This window comes from Heteronotia binoei, chromosome 5 (genome assembly GCF_032191835.1).
Source record: "Heteronotia binoei isolate CCM8104 ecotype False Entrance Well chromosome 5, APGP_CSIRO_Hbin_v1, whole genome shotgun sequence".
NCBI lineage: Eukaryota > Metazoa > Chordata > Lepidosauria > Squamata > Gekkonidae > Heteronotia > Heteronotia binoei.
The window spans coordinates 380,042-391,993 of NC_083227.1; the positions used below are offsets into that span (position 1 = coordinate 380,042).

Consider the following 11,952-nt stretch of genomic DNA (forward strand, 5'->3'; position numbering starts at 1 on the left):
CTCCAAATGAGACCGCACCATCGATTTATACAGGGGCATGATGATACTGGCTGATTTGTTTTCAATTCCCTTCCTAATAATTCCCAGCAGGTGGGACATGATACAGGTACATAAATGGCACATACAGCAGAGATCGTGGACTTTTCGTCCCTCCTGAATCCTAGGGGTCAAGGGCAGCCCATGGAGCTGGTGGGTGGGAGATCCAACGGGAGGAAAAAGAAATACTCCTTCACACAGAGAGTGATTAAAATGTGGGATTCGCTGCCAGAGGCTGTAGGGACGGCATTAAAAGGGGGTCCATGGAGGAAAAGGTCTATCAGTGGCTACCAGCCACGGTAACTAAAGGGAGCCTCCACCTTCAGAGGCAGTCAATCTCTGAATCCCAGAGCCAGGAAGCAACCTCAGGGAAGGTCTCGGCCTCTCTGCCCCATTGTTAGCTGTCTAGAAGAACTGGGTGGCCACTTTGTGAGCAGGAGGCTGGACTAGATGGACGCCCCCTGGTCTGACCCAGCAGGGCTCTTCTGAGGTTCTTCTCAGGGGAAGGCCTCGGCCTCTCTGCCCTGTTGTTGGCCCTCCAGAGGAACTGGTTGGCCCCTGTGTGAGACAGGATGCTGGACTAGATGGACCCTCCCTGGTCTGACCCAGCAGGGCTCTTCTGATGTTCTTCTCAGGGGAAGGCCTCGGCCTCTCTGCCCTGTTGTTGGCCCTCCAGAGGAACTGGTTGGCCACTGTGTGAGACAGGAGACTGGACTAGATGGACCCTCCCTGGTCTGACCCAGCAGGGCTCTTCTGATGTTCTTCTCAGGGGAAGGCCTCGGCCTCTCTGCCCTGTTGTTGGCCCTCCAGAGGAACTGGTTGGCCCCTGTGTGAGACAGGATGCTGGACTAGATGGACGCCCCCTGGTCTGACCCAGCAGGGCTCTTCTGAGGTTCTTCTCAGGGGAAGGCGTCAGCCTCTGCCCTGTTGCTGACCCTCCAGAGGAACTGGCTGGCCTCTGTGTGAGACAGGAGGGTGGACTAGGTGGACCCTCCCTGGTCTGACCCAGCAGGGCTCTTCTGCTGTTCATCTCAGGGGAAGGCCTCGGCCTCTGCCCTGTTGTTGGCCCTCCAGAGGAACTGGTTGGCCCCTGTGTGAGACAGGATGCTGAACTAGATGGACGCCCCCTGGTCTGACCCAGCAGGGCTCTTCTGAGGTTCTTCTCAGGGGAAGGCCTCAGCCTCTCTGCCCTGTTGTTGGCCCTCCAGAGGAACTGGTTGGCCACTGTGTGAGACAGGAGACTGGACTAGATGGATCCTCTCTGGTCTGATCCAGCAGGGCTCTTCTGAGGTTCTTCTCAGGGGGAGGTCTTGGTCTTTCTGACAACCAGTTTTTCTGGGTAGGGTTTTTTGAGAGCCAAGGATTCCTTAGTTAATAATAATACTTTTTATTTATATCCCGCCCTCCCCGCAAAGCAGGCTCTCTGCCCCATTGTTAATACTAGAGTTTCGACTCTGGAGAACTCCTACTGTTGGTTTCTTAAGGTGCTCCTGAACCAAATCTCTCCAGCTTGGAGGAGTGGACTAGGAGGGAGGGGTATGTCAAAACTCTGGATTCTGTTCTTAATCTTGTGGGGCTGTGTGAGACAGGAGGCCGGACTAGATGGACCCTCCCTTGTCTGACCCAGCAGGGCTCTTCTGATGTTCTTCTCAGGGGAAGGCCTCGGTTCTTCTCAGGGAGAGAGGTCTTGGTCTTTCTGACAACCAGTTTTTCTGGGTTGGGTTTTTTGAGAGCCAAGGATTCTTTTGTTAATACTAGAGTTTCGACTCTGGAGAACTCCTACTGTTGGTTTCTTAAGGTGCTCCTGAACTAAATCTCTCCAGCTTCGAGGAGTGGACTACGAAGCTGGACTAGATGGACCCTCTCTGGTCTGACCCAGGAAGAAGCTCCAACTTCCATCCTCCAGGGCTTTGGAGGTGGGAAGATGTGAAAGGGCTTAGATGGACTCTCTGGAGATCATTTGCTGCTCTGGACAGACGGTGTCGGCCTCAAGGAACCTGCAGCCAGACTAGGTAGAAGGCAGAATCATGTGTTCGTGTGGACTGCTGATTCCCTCCCCCCCCCCATCCAGTAAAACTCAAAGCTGCATTAAACGACTGTTCTCATTCACAGAATACCTGCTTGTGCCAGTTGCTTCTTTTTGTAAAAACATGAGAGAAGCCACGTTGGATCAGGCCAGTGGCCCATCCAGTCCAACACTCTGTGTCACACAGTGGCCAAAACCCATGAGCCATCAGGAGGTCCATCAGTGGGGCCAGAACTGCAGAAGCCCTCCCACTGTGTCCCCACAAGCACCAAGAATACAGAACATCACTGCCCCAGACATAATAACATTAGAAAAGCCAGGTTGGATCAGGCTCCTCTAGTGGCCAAAACCCAGGAGACATCAGGAGGTCCATCAGTGGGGCCAGGACTCTAGAAGCCCTCCCACTCTGCCCTCCCCCAAGCCCCAAGAATACAGAGCATCCCTGCCCCAGACAGAGAGTTCCATCTATACCCTAAGAATTTAAGAGCAACCCTGTTGGATCAGGCCAGTGGCCCATCCAGTCCAACACTCTGTGTCACATAAGAACATAAGAGAAGCCCTGTTGGATCAGGCCAGTGGCCCCTCCAGTCCAGCACTCTGTGTCACATAAGAACATAAGAGAAGCCCTGTTGGATCAGGCCAGTGGCCCCTCCAGTCCAGCACTCTGTGTCACATAAGAACATAAGAGCAACCCTGTTGGATCAGGCCAGTGGCCCATCCAGTCCAACACTCTGTGTCACATAAGAACATAAGAGAAGCCCTGTTGGATCAGGCCAGTGGCCCATCCAGTCCAACACTCTGTGTCACATAAGAGAAGCCCTGTTGGATCAGGCCAATGGCCCATCCGGTCCAACTCTCTGTGTCACATAAGAGAAGCCATGTTGGATCAGGCCAATGGCCCATCCAGTCCAACACTGTGTCACATAAGAACATAAGAGAAGCCATATTGGATCAGGCCAGTGGCCCATCCAGTCCAACACTCTGTGTCACATAAGAACATAAGAGAAGCCATGTTGGATCAGGCCAATGGCCCATCCAGTCCAACGCTCTGTGTCACATAAGAGAAGCCCTGTTGGATCAGGCCAATGGCCCATCCGGTCCAACTCTCTGTGTCACATAAGAGAAGCTCTGTTGGATCAGGCCAATGGCCCATCCAGTCCAACACTGTGTCACATAAGAACAGAAGAGAAGCCATGTTGGATCAGGTCAGTGGTCCATCCAGTCCAACACCCCGTGTCACATAAGAACATAAGAGAAGCCATGTTGGATCAGGCCAGTGGCCCATCCAGTCCAACGCTCTGTGTCCCACAGTGGCCAAAACCCAGGAGACATCAGGAGGTCCATCAGTGGGGTCAGGACACTCGAAGCCCTCCCACTGTTGCCCCTCCCTCAAGCACGAGCATCACCAATGTTCCCTCTAAGCTGCAGTCTGCTGAGCAAAAATTCTACTTTATGAGCTACTAGTATTAAAGTTGTGAGCTCCTGCATACATTACTGTGCTTTGGGGTCATCCCAGCTATGACAAGAATGTGTGAGCTGGAGGCTAAAAATCTGTGAGCCGGCTCACGCTAACTCAGCTTAGAGAGCACACTTAGCATCAGTGCTGCAAATGTACCATGTTGAATAGGGCCAAGTCCAGCACTCTATGTCACACAGTGGCCAAAAGGCAGGTGTCAACCGAGTGGGGCCAGGACACGAGAAGTCCTCCCACCGTTGCTCCCTCCAGCACCCAGAAGTCAGAGAACAGAAAGAACATAAGAGAAGCCATGTTGAATCAGGCCAATGGCCCGTCCAGTCCATCCCTCTGCGTCATGCGGTTGTCCAATGCCAGATGCCATCCAGAGGTCCTCGCTGCAAGCAGCAGGAAGACGGAGCCTTCCCTCTGTGGCCCCCCAAGTGGAAAAGAAGACTGGGACCAGCGGCCCTTCCAGTCCACCTCTCTGGGTCATGTTGAATCAGGCCAATGGCCCCTCCAGTCCAACCCTCTGCATCATGCGGTTGTCCAATGCCAGATGCCATCCAGAGGTCCTCGCTGCAAGCAGCAGGAAGACGGAGCCTTCCCTCTGTGGCCCCCCAAGTGGCAAAGAAGAGAAGCTGCGTTGCCTGGGACCAGCGGCCCTTCCAGTCCACCTCTCTGGGTCATGCGGTGCCGCAAGGCCAGGTGCCATCCGGAGGTCCCCCAGGAGCCCTCGCCTTGTTGCGCCCTCCAGCACCCAGAAGCCGGAGCAGAAAGAAGCCGAGAGAAGCCACGTTGGGCCAGGCCGACGGCCCCTCTGCGTCTTGGGCGGTCCAAGGCCAGGTGCCGTCTGGAGGTCCCCCAGCGGGCCAAACTGCAGCAGTCCTCCCGGTGGCCCCCCACGCGTCAAAGAGGAGAAGCCGCGTGGCCCTTCCGGGCCAGCCCTGGGCGCCAGGGGCCGGCGGAGGTCCAGCAGCGGTGCGCCAGGCCGGGCGTCTCGTGGTCCCCCGACGGCGGGCGCCTGCTCAGGGGGGCGCGGGCGAGGGGCTGCTGGTGCGCCAGGCGAGGAAGCGGCAGCGGAGGAGGCCGAGGGCGCGCTGGAGGGGGCTGCAGGCGGCGGGGCCGTCGCGGGGGCTCTGCTGCCAGGCGCGCTGCATGGCGCGGGGGTCGAGGCCGTGCACGCTGAAGAGGACGTGGCGGTAGCAGCAGGGGTCGGGCGGCAGGAGGCGGGCGGCGCCGGCCATGCGGGGCAGGTGGCGGGGGGCGAGGCCGGCGCGGCGGGCCAGGAGGCCCACGAAGGCGTCCTCGACGGGCACGGGCGGCAGGCGGGGGGCTGCGCGCAGCAGGGCGGCCACGGCGGGCGCCGAGAGCACGTAGGCGGTGCCGGAGCAGTAGGGCGGGTAGGCGGCGGCGGCGAGGAGCGCGGCGGGCACGTGGTGGCGGCTGGCGGGGCGGCGGTCGGGGCGGGCGCGCCAGTGGACGCGGCCCAGGTAGAGGGGGCGCGCGGCGTCGAGGGCGGCCAGGTGGCGGGCCAGGGCGGGCACGTTCACGAAGACGTCGTCGTCCGCCTTGAGCACGAAGCGCGCGGCGGGGCAGCGGAGGGCGGCCCAGCGCAGCAGGCAGAGGGTCTTGCGCGTCAGGTTGCCGTAGGTGTCGGCGAAGCGGCCCTGCAGGAGGTCCCCGTGCCGCCGCGCCTCGCCCTCCAGCGCCGCCTGCAGCCCCTCGGCCTCGCCCACCACGAAGAGCGGCCGCACCGCCCCGCCGCTGCCCCAGCTGCCCCGCACCGCCGCCCGCGCCCGCCAGTGCCCCGCCGCGCTCGCCACCAGCGCCAGCAGCAGCGGCGCCTCCCCCGCGCCGGCCCCCGCCCCGCAGCCCGCCGGCACCGCCGGCTCCAGCGCGAACCACGACGACGGGGACACCGACGGCTCGGGCGGCCCGGGGGAGGCCTCCACCGGGGCGGCCACCCAGAGCGCCAGGGCGCGCGAGAGCAGCTCCTCGTGCGCCCCGCAGCCCACCAGCGCCCCCGCCGCCCCCAGGCCAGCCAGCGCCGCCGCCAGCGCCCCCCGCCACCCCCCGCGACGCCCGCCCCACCAGCAGCAGCACCACCACCAGCAGCAGCAGCACCAGCGGCCCGCGCGCCCCACGGCCAGCGCCATCCCCCGCGCCGCAGAAAGCGAGAGCGACCAGGAGAGCAACGGCCGTGCAAGAGGCGGCGTCTGCAGCTGGAGCTGGAAGCAGCAGCAGCGGCTCTCCGGAGGATGCAGGCAAGGCCGGGCGGAGCTCTCCTCTACGCGCTCCGGCCCTGCGCGCCGCCGCCTCCACCGCCGCAGACTCGCGCAGATGCCCGCCCAGCCCCCCTCCCGGGCGCGCTCCCGCCCTGCTGCAGAAAGGCCTGGGCCTGCCCACTTCGGCGCCGGGAGGGGGCTCCGGCCAAAGCTCGCCTCGCAGGAAACGGGCCCATCCTCCCGCCCTCCCTGCCCCCCTCCCACCGCTGGGGGGGTGCCTGGCCCAAGGGCCCCAAGCAAGCTCCCCCCTGGGCAGAGTGGGATTCGAACCTGGTCCCCAGGCACTCCCTCCAGCGCTCTGCCCTGCCTTGCCGCTCCACCAGACCAGTGGGAAGCAGAAACCACGGGGGGGGGGGCGGGAGCAGACTGAAGAGCCCCTCTGCTCACCCTCCCTGCTAGGAAACAGCCCCCCTGCCCTGAAGATAGTCAGAGCTTTCAGCAGGCAGGAGAGAGCAGCACCAGCTCCCTGGGTTTTTCTCACTGGGGGGAGAAAGAGGCCTCATTTCCCATGAATGCCGACAACACACTCGCCAAGCAGATGTTTCCACAACAGCCCTTCCCCCGAAATTGCTCGCCACAAATCCGGATGATGAAACATCTTCTCCATCCCTTTCCTGCAAACAGCCCCCTCCCCTCCCCCCGCCCCGCCACACACAAGCCGCAGGGAGACCAGGCCTCCTTGCTCAAGGAGCACAACAATGTCAACTGAAGCTGGCGGCAGGAGCCCGCTTTCCCCTCCTTTCCTCCAAAGGGCTACTCTGCAAACCCACCTTCCAGCTCCGCCACCTCCCACCAGGCGTATAGAATCTGAGAAGAGTGGGAAGGGACCTCCAGAGTCATCTAGTCCAGCCCCCTGCACAATGCAGGAAACTCACAAACCCCTCCCCCTAAATCCACAGGATCTTCATTGTTGTCAGAGGGCCATCTAGCCTCTGTTTGAAAACCTCCAAGGAAGGAGAGCCCACCACCTCCGAAGGAGGAAGCCTGTTCCACTGAGGAACCGCTCTAACGGTCAGGAAGTTCTTCCTAATGTTGAGTCAGAAACTCTTGATATAATTTCAACCCTTTGGTTTTGGTCCTACCTTCTGGGGCCACAGAAAACAATTCCATATCATCCTCTATATGGCAGCCCTTCAAGGACTTGAAGATGGTGATCCTATCTCCTCTCAGCCGCCTCCTCTCCTGGCTAAACATCCCCAGCTCCTTCAGCCTTTCCTCATAGGACTTGGCTCCCAGTCCTCTCATCAGGCAGTGGGTTTTCACTCGTCAAGAAGCAGCGAAGCTCTTCTGAAATGGCCCAGTTCCTTCCCCCTGCCCTCCGGGGGGTGCCCAAGACCCCCGTCCTTCCCCCTGCCCTCCGGGGGGTGCCCAAGACCCCCATCCTTCCCCCTGCCCTCTGGTGGGTGCCCAAGACCCCCGTCCTTCCCCCTGCCCTCTGGTGGGTGCCCAAGACCCCCGTCCTTCCCCCTGCCCTCTGGTGGGTGCCCAAGACCCCCGTCCTTCCCCCTGCCCTCTGGTGGGTGCCCAAGACCCTCATCCTTCCCCCTGCCCTCCGGTGGGTGCCCAAGACCCCCGTCCTTCCCCCTGCCCTCTGGTGGGTGCCCAAGACCCCCATCCTTCCCCCTGCCCTCCGGTGGGTGCCCAAGACCACTGTCCTCCCCCCTGCCCTCCGGTGGGTGCCCAAGACCCCCATCCATCCCCCTGCCCACATGATGTCTCCTCACCAGCTCCCCTGCCCAGGAAGAAAGTGTGTCTGGTCCCTGAGGTGGGAAACCCAAATTTTCCCTCCCCCCACCCCCAGTAGCAATGAATTGAGAATGAACCTGAAATAGTTCATGAGAATGAATTGTAAATTGTAAAAATGTATGTTGTTAGCCGCCCTGAGTCCGCTTGCGGAGAGGGCGAGATAGAAATTTAAAGTAATAAATAAATAATGAAAGCAGAAATCGTTTTTAGCTTCGTTCTCTCCCCTCCCCCTGGTCATAAGAACATAACAGAAGCCATGTTGGATCAGGCCAATGGCCCATCCAGTCCAACACTCTGTGTCACATAAGAACATAAGAGAAGCCCTGTTGGATCAGGCCAATGGCCCATCCATTCCAATACTCTGTGACTTAAGAATATAAGAGAAGCCCTGTTGGATCAGGCCAGTGGCCCATCCAGTCCAACACTCTGTGTCACATAAGAACATAAGGGAAGCCATGTTGGATCAGGCCAATGGCCCACCCCATCCAACACTCTGTGTCACATAAGAACAGAAGAGAAGCCCTGTTGGATCAGGCCAATGGCCCCTCCAGTCCAACACTCTGTGTCACATAAGAACAGAAGAGAAGCCCTGTTGGATCAGGCCAATGGCCCCTCCAGTCCAACACTCTGTGTCACATAAGAACAGAAGAGAAGCCCTGTTGGATCAGGCCAATGGCCCATCCAGTCCAACACTGTGTCACAAAAGAACAGAAGAGAAGCCCTGTTGGATCAGGCCAATGGCCCCTCCAGTCCAACACTCTGTGTCACATAAGAACATAGGAGAAGCCATGTTGGATCAGGCCAATGGCCCATCCAGTCCAACACTCTGTGTCACATAATAACCGAAGAGAAGCCCTGTTGGATCAGGCCAGTGGCCCCTCCAGTCCAACACTCTGTGTCACATAAGAACATAAGAGAAACCATGTTGGATCAGGCCAATGGCCCATCCAGTCCAACACTCTGTGTCACATAAGAACATAAGAGAAGCCATGTTGGATCAGGTCAATGGCCCATCCAGTCCAACACTCTGTGTCACACAGTGGTAAAAAAAAAATTATATACACACACACACTGTGGCTAATAGCCACTGATGGACCTCTGCCCCATATTTTTATCCAAACCCCTCTTGAAGCTGGCTATGCTTGTAGCTGCCACCACCTCCTGTGGCAGTGAATTCCACATGTTAATCACCCTTTGGGTGAAGAAGTACTTCCTTTTATCCATTCTAACCCGACTGCTCAGCAATTTCATTGAGTGTCCTTTCCTGCTCCTCTTCTTCCTCTTCTCCATGAATGTCAAGCTCTGTAATGTCATTATAATATCAATGTAGAATACTAACCATATGGGACTCTCCATACTAACCAAATGCTTTTATTATTCTGTAACCACTGCGCATATCAAAGAAGTTAGCAACTGGTGTGTGAACTTTGCTTGTGTTATCATAGAACAAAAGAATGCGACCGTTGGTAGATAACATGCCCCCAGGCATCTTCCCAGGGCAAGAAGATAAGCTGGAGCCCCTGTGTGAAAGTTTGCACCTTCCCTCCCTTCGTGTTTTGGGAATAGTGGCTTTGTTTAGAAAACCCTTTGATGTAGATTCCTTAAGACTAGAAACCGCCTGGTCCCAGGCATTAGTCTCAATTTTTGTATCCAGCTATGAGTTTCCAATAAAGTATACATTGTTTCAATGAATACCACCTTGAGATTCCATCGCCTGACATTTTGAGACTAATCCCTTAAAAAAGGGGTTTATCTGAACCGGCCACTTTGAAGTCAAATGGCTGAAAAAGTTCCGGGGAACGGAGAACCTCCAGGGGAACCGAAAACTCCTCCGTGGCACATCCTTGGACCGAGGCGCGCTGCGGGGATCGATTCCCCCTCCTACGTCCAGACACTGTTAATCAGCCGCAAGCAGTGGAAGCCGAGAACCTCCACGGCACTGATGGACGCAGCCTCAGCCCGTCACGAGAACTTCGGAAGAGTCGGGGGAAGAGGCCGATGCCTCCCGCGTAAGCTCACCCGATTCGGAGGAGGATGGAGGCGAGGGCCCTGGGAGAGAGAGTGAGGCCGCCCGGCTAGAGGAAAGAATCCTAGGGAAGGTGAAAACCCAGATGAAAGGATTGGCGAAGGACCTCCGGGGAGAGATCCAAAGCAACACCGAAGCAATAGCCAGGGAGGTGGGGCAACAAATCGACCGATTGCAAACCCTGTGGGAGATGGAACGGCGGCAACCCCGTGGACCAGACTTGCCCGCTCAACCACCGCCGGTACCTGCACCACCTGCCCCACCTCCAGGGGGCCCAGCGCCCCGGGATCCGGGAAAGTCCAGAGAACTCGACCTCAAGTACGATGGAGACCCGGAGGAAGTGGAGTACTTCACCATCCAAGCCACCAGCTACATGCACTACTGGGGGAACACTTTCCCCGACGAGCCGAGCCACGTGGACTACTTGGGATCAAAGTTGACGGGAGTGGCCAGGAGATGGTATGTGAGCCTGTACGAAGCCAGGGGTCCAGAACTGGGGAGCGTGCGTGGGTTCCTGCTAGCAATGCTACGCCAATACGAGGACCCCCTCCGTGAGACCTGGGCCTTCACCGCGCTGAAAGAGCTGAAGGGGTGGGCTTCCCTGGGGACCAGAGGAGAGGGCCTCTTGCTCAGGGGCCTCAGGTTGTGAGGGCACCTGGGGCAGCAGCAGGGACCCAAGGGCAGGGGGCTCTCAGAGGGCAAACGCCTCCAGCGCAGAGAGAGAGGAGGCCACGCAAGAGCCTGCAGCTGGCTGGCTGGCTCAGGGTCTTGCCGCCTTGCCTAAGCCTGTCTTTTGGAGACCTTTTCTTTCTTGCCTGCCTGCCGGCGATGGCTGGGTCCCCTTCCTGGCTGCTTCTTCAGCTGAGAGAGCCCTGGGCACCGGCTGTGGCCTGCAGGAGCACACTCACCAGCGCCAGGCCAAGGGACTTGGGAAGGTGCCCTCTGGAGAAGAGGTGGCGTATTCACATGAGCCCTCGGGGCATAGTGGTCAGACCATGGCACCGCCTCGGCAGAAATCTGATCCACTCCAACTCCCGCCGCAAAGACCAGGTCTAATGTATGCCCAGCCTGGTGCGTGGGCGCTGTTACATATTGGAAGAGTCCCAGTGCTGCCATGGAAAGCACTAGGTCAGTTGCTCGAGTGGACGCTGCGTCCTCGGCATGGACATTGAAGTCACCCAAGACCATAAGCCGAGGGTGCTCCAATGCCCAGCCGGCTACAGCCTCCATAGGGACGGTAGGGTACCGTGCGCTAGGCGGACGGTACACCAGCCAGATTGCTAAACTCTCCCCTACATCCCACACCAGGCCAGCACTTTCCATGCCTACGATCTTTGGCGGAGGGAGCGCCCTGAAGGAGCAATCCTCCCGTATGAAAATAGCCAGCCCTCCCCCCCCACCCGCTAGTCCGAACCTGATGAACTACGGAGAACCCTGGAGGGGCCACTTGGGAGAGAGCCACTGTCTCCCCTTCTCGCACCCAGGTCTCCGTCACGCAAGCCAGGTCCATGTCCTGTCTGATAAAAAAATCCTGCAGGACTGAGGTTTTATTATTTATGGACCTGGCGTTGCACAGTATCAGGGACGGAGGCGAGTGTTTCCACTTGGCCCTTCTACCTGCTATCTTTGGGGTGGGACAGGCTGGAAGGGGAACGAGCCCTCTTGTGTCTCAATCTCCTTCCGTTCCAATTTCTGCATGTTCAACCAATCATACATGGGCTGCCAAACCTCTTTACATTGATTTAACTTGTAAACAATTTGGTTGAGAGAAAGTCCATTTCAGCTCTTTCCAACACTTTTTGCACAAATTCTTCCTTCTTAGGTATTTGTGGTGTCTTCCAGTACCTAGCATATATCATTCTTGCTGCCGTAGCTGCATGAACCAAAAATCTAGCTCGTGTCTTAGAAATGGGGTTTTGACATATACTCAAAAGATAAAATTCGGGTAGGTGGTTTATATTTATTTTAAGTATTTTTTTGTAGCCAGGTGTGTATTTGAGTCCAGTAACTTCTCGCCCTTTCGCATCGCCACCACGTGTGATAAAACAAGCCAATTGTTTTCTGGCCTTTCCAACATCTCTTAGAGGTGTTCTGATATATCTTGTAGAGCTTCTGAGGAGTAATGTACCACCTATAAATCATCTTATATATGTTTCCTTTGAGAGCAGACGGGAGGCTTACTTTAGAGTATGCATCAAAGACGGAGATGAGTGGAAACCACCTTCAACACCCCCTTCGGCCAGTTTGAGTGTTTGGTCACGCCGTTTCGGTGGAGGGGCGCTCTGGGGGTGTTCATGGACCTTATCAATGAAGTTCTACAAAAGCACTTGTTTAAGAATGCGCTTTGTTGCTTGGATGATGTTTTGATTTATTCCAA

General features: G+C 57.5%; 1 protein-coding gene across 1 annotated transcript; it reads right to left on the minus strand.

Moving 5' to 3' along the window:
- Positions 1 to 4,543: 4,543 nt before the first annotated feature.
- B3GALT4 (beta-1,3-galactosyltransferase 4) lies at positions 4,544 to 5,674 on the minus strand. Its single transcript, XM_060237651.1, has one exon. The coding sequence runs from the start codon at positions 5,672 to 5,674 to the stop codon at positions 4,544 to 4,546; it is 1,131 nt and encodes a 376-aa protein (XP_060093634.1).
- Positions 5,675 to 11,952: the final 6,278 nt, after the last annotated feature.

Bases quoted from the DNA above. Each gene is read 5' to 3' on its own strand.
- B3GALT4 (XM_060237651.1), bottom strand. From the start codon at position 5,674: ATGGCGCTGGCCGTGGGGCGCGCGGGCCGCTGGTGCTGCTGCTGCTGG.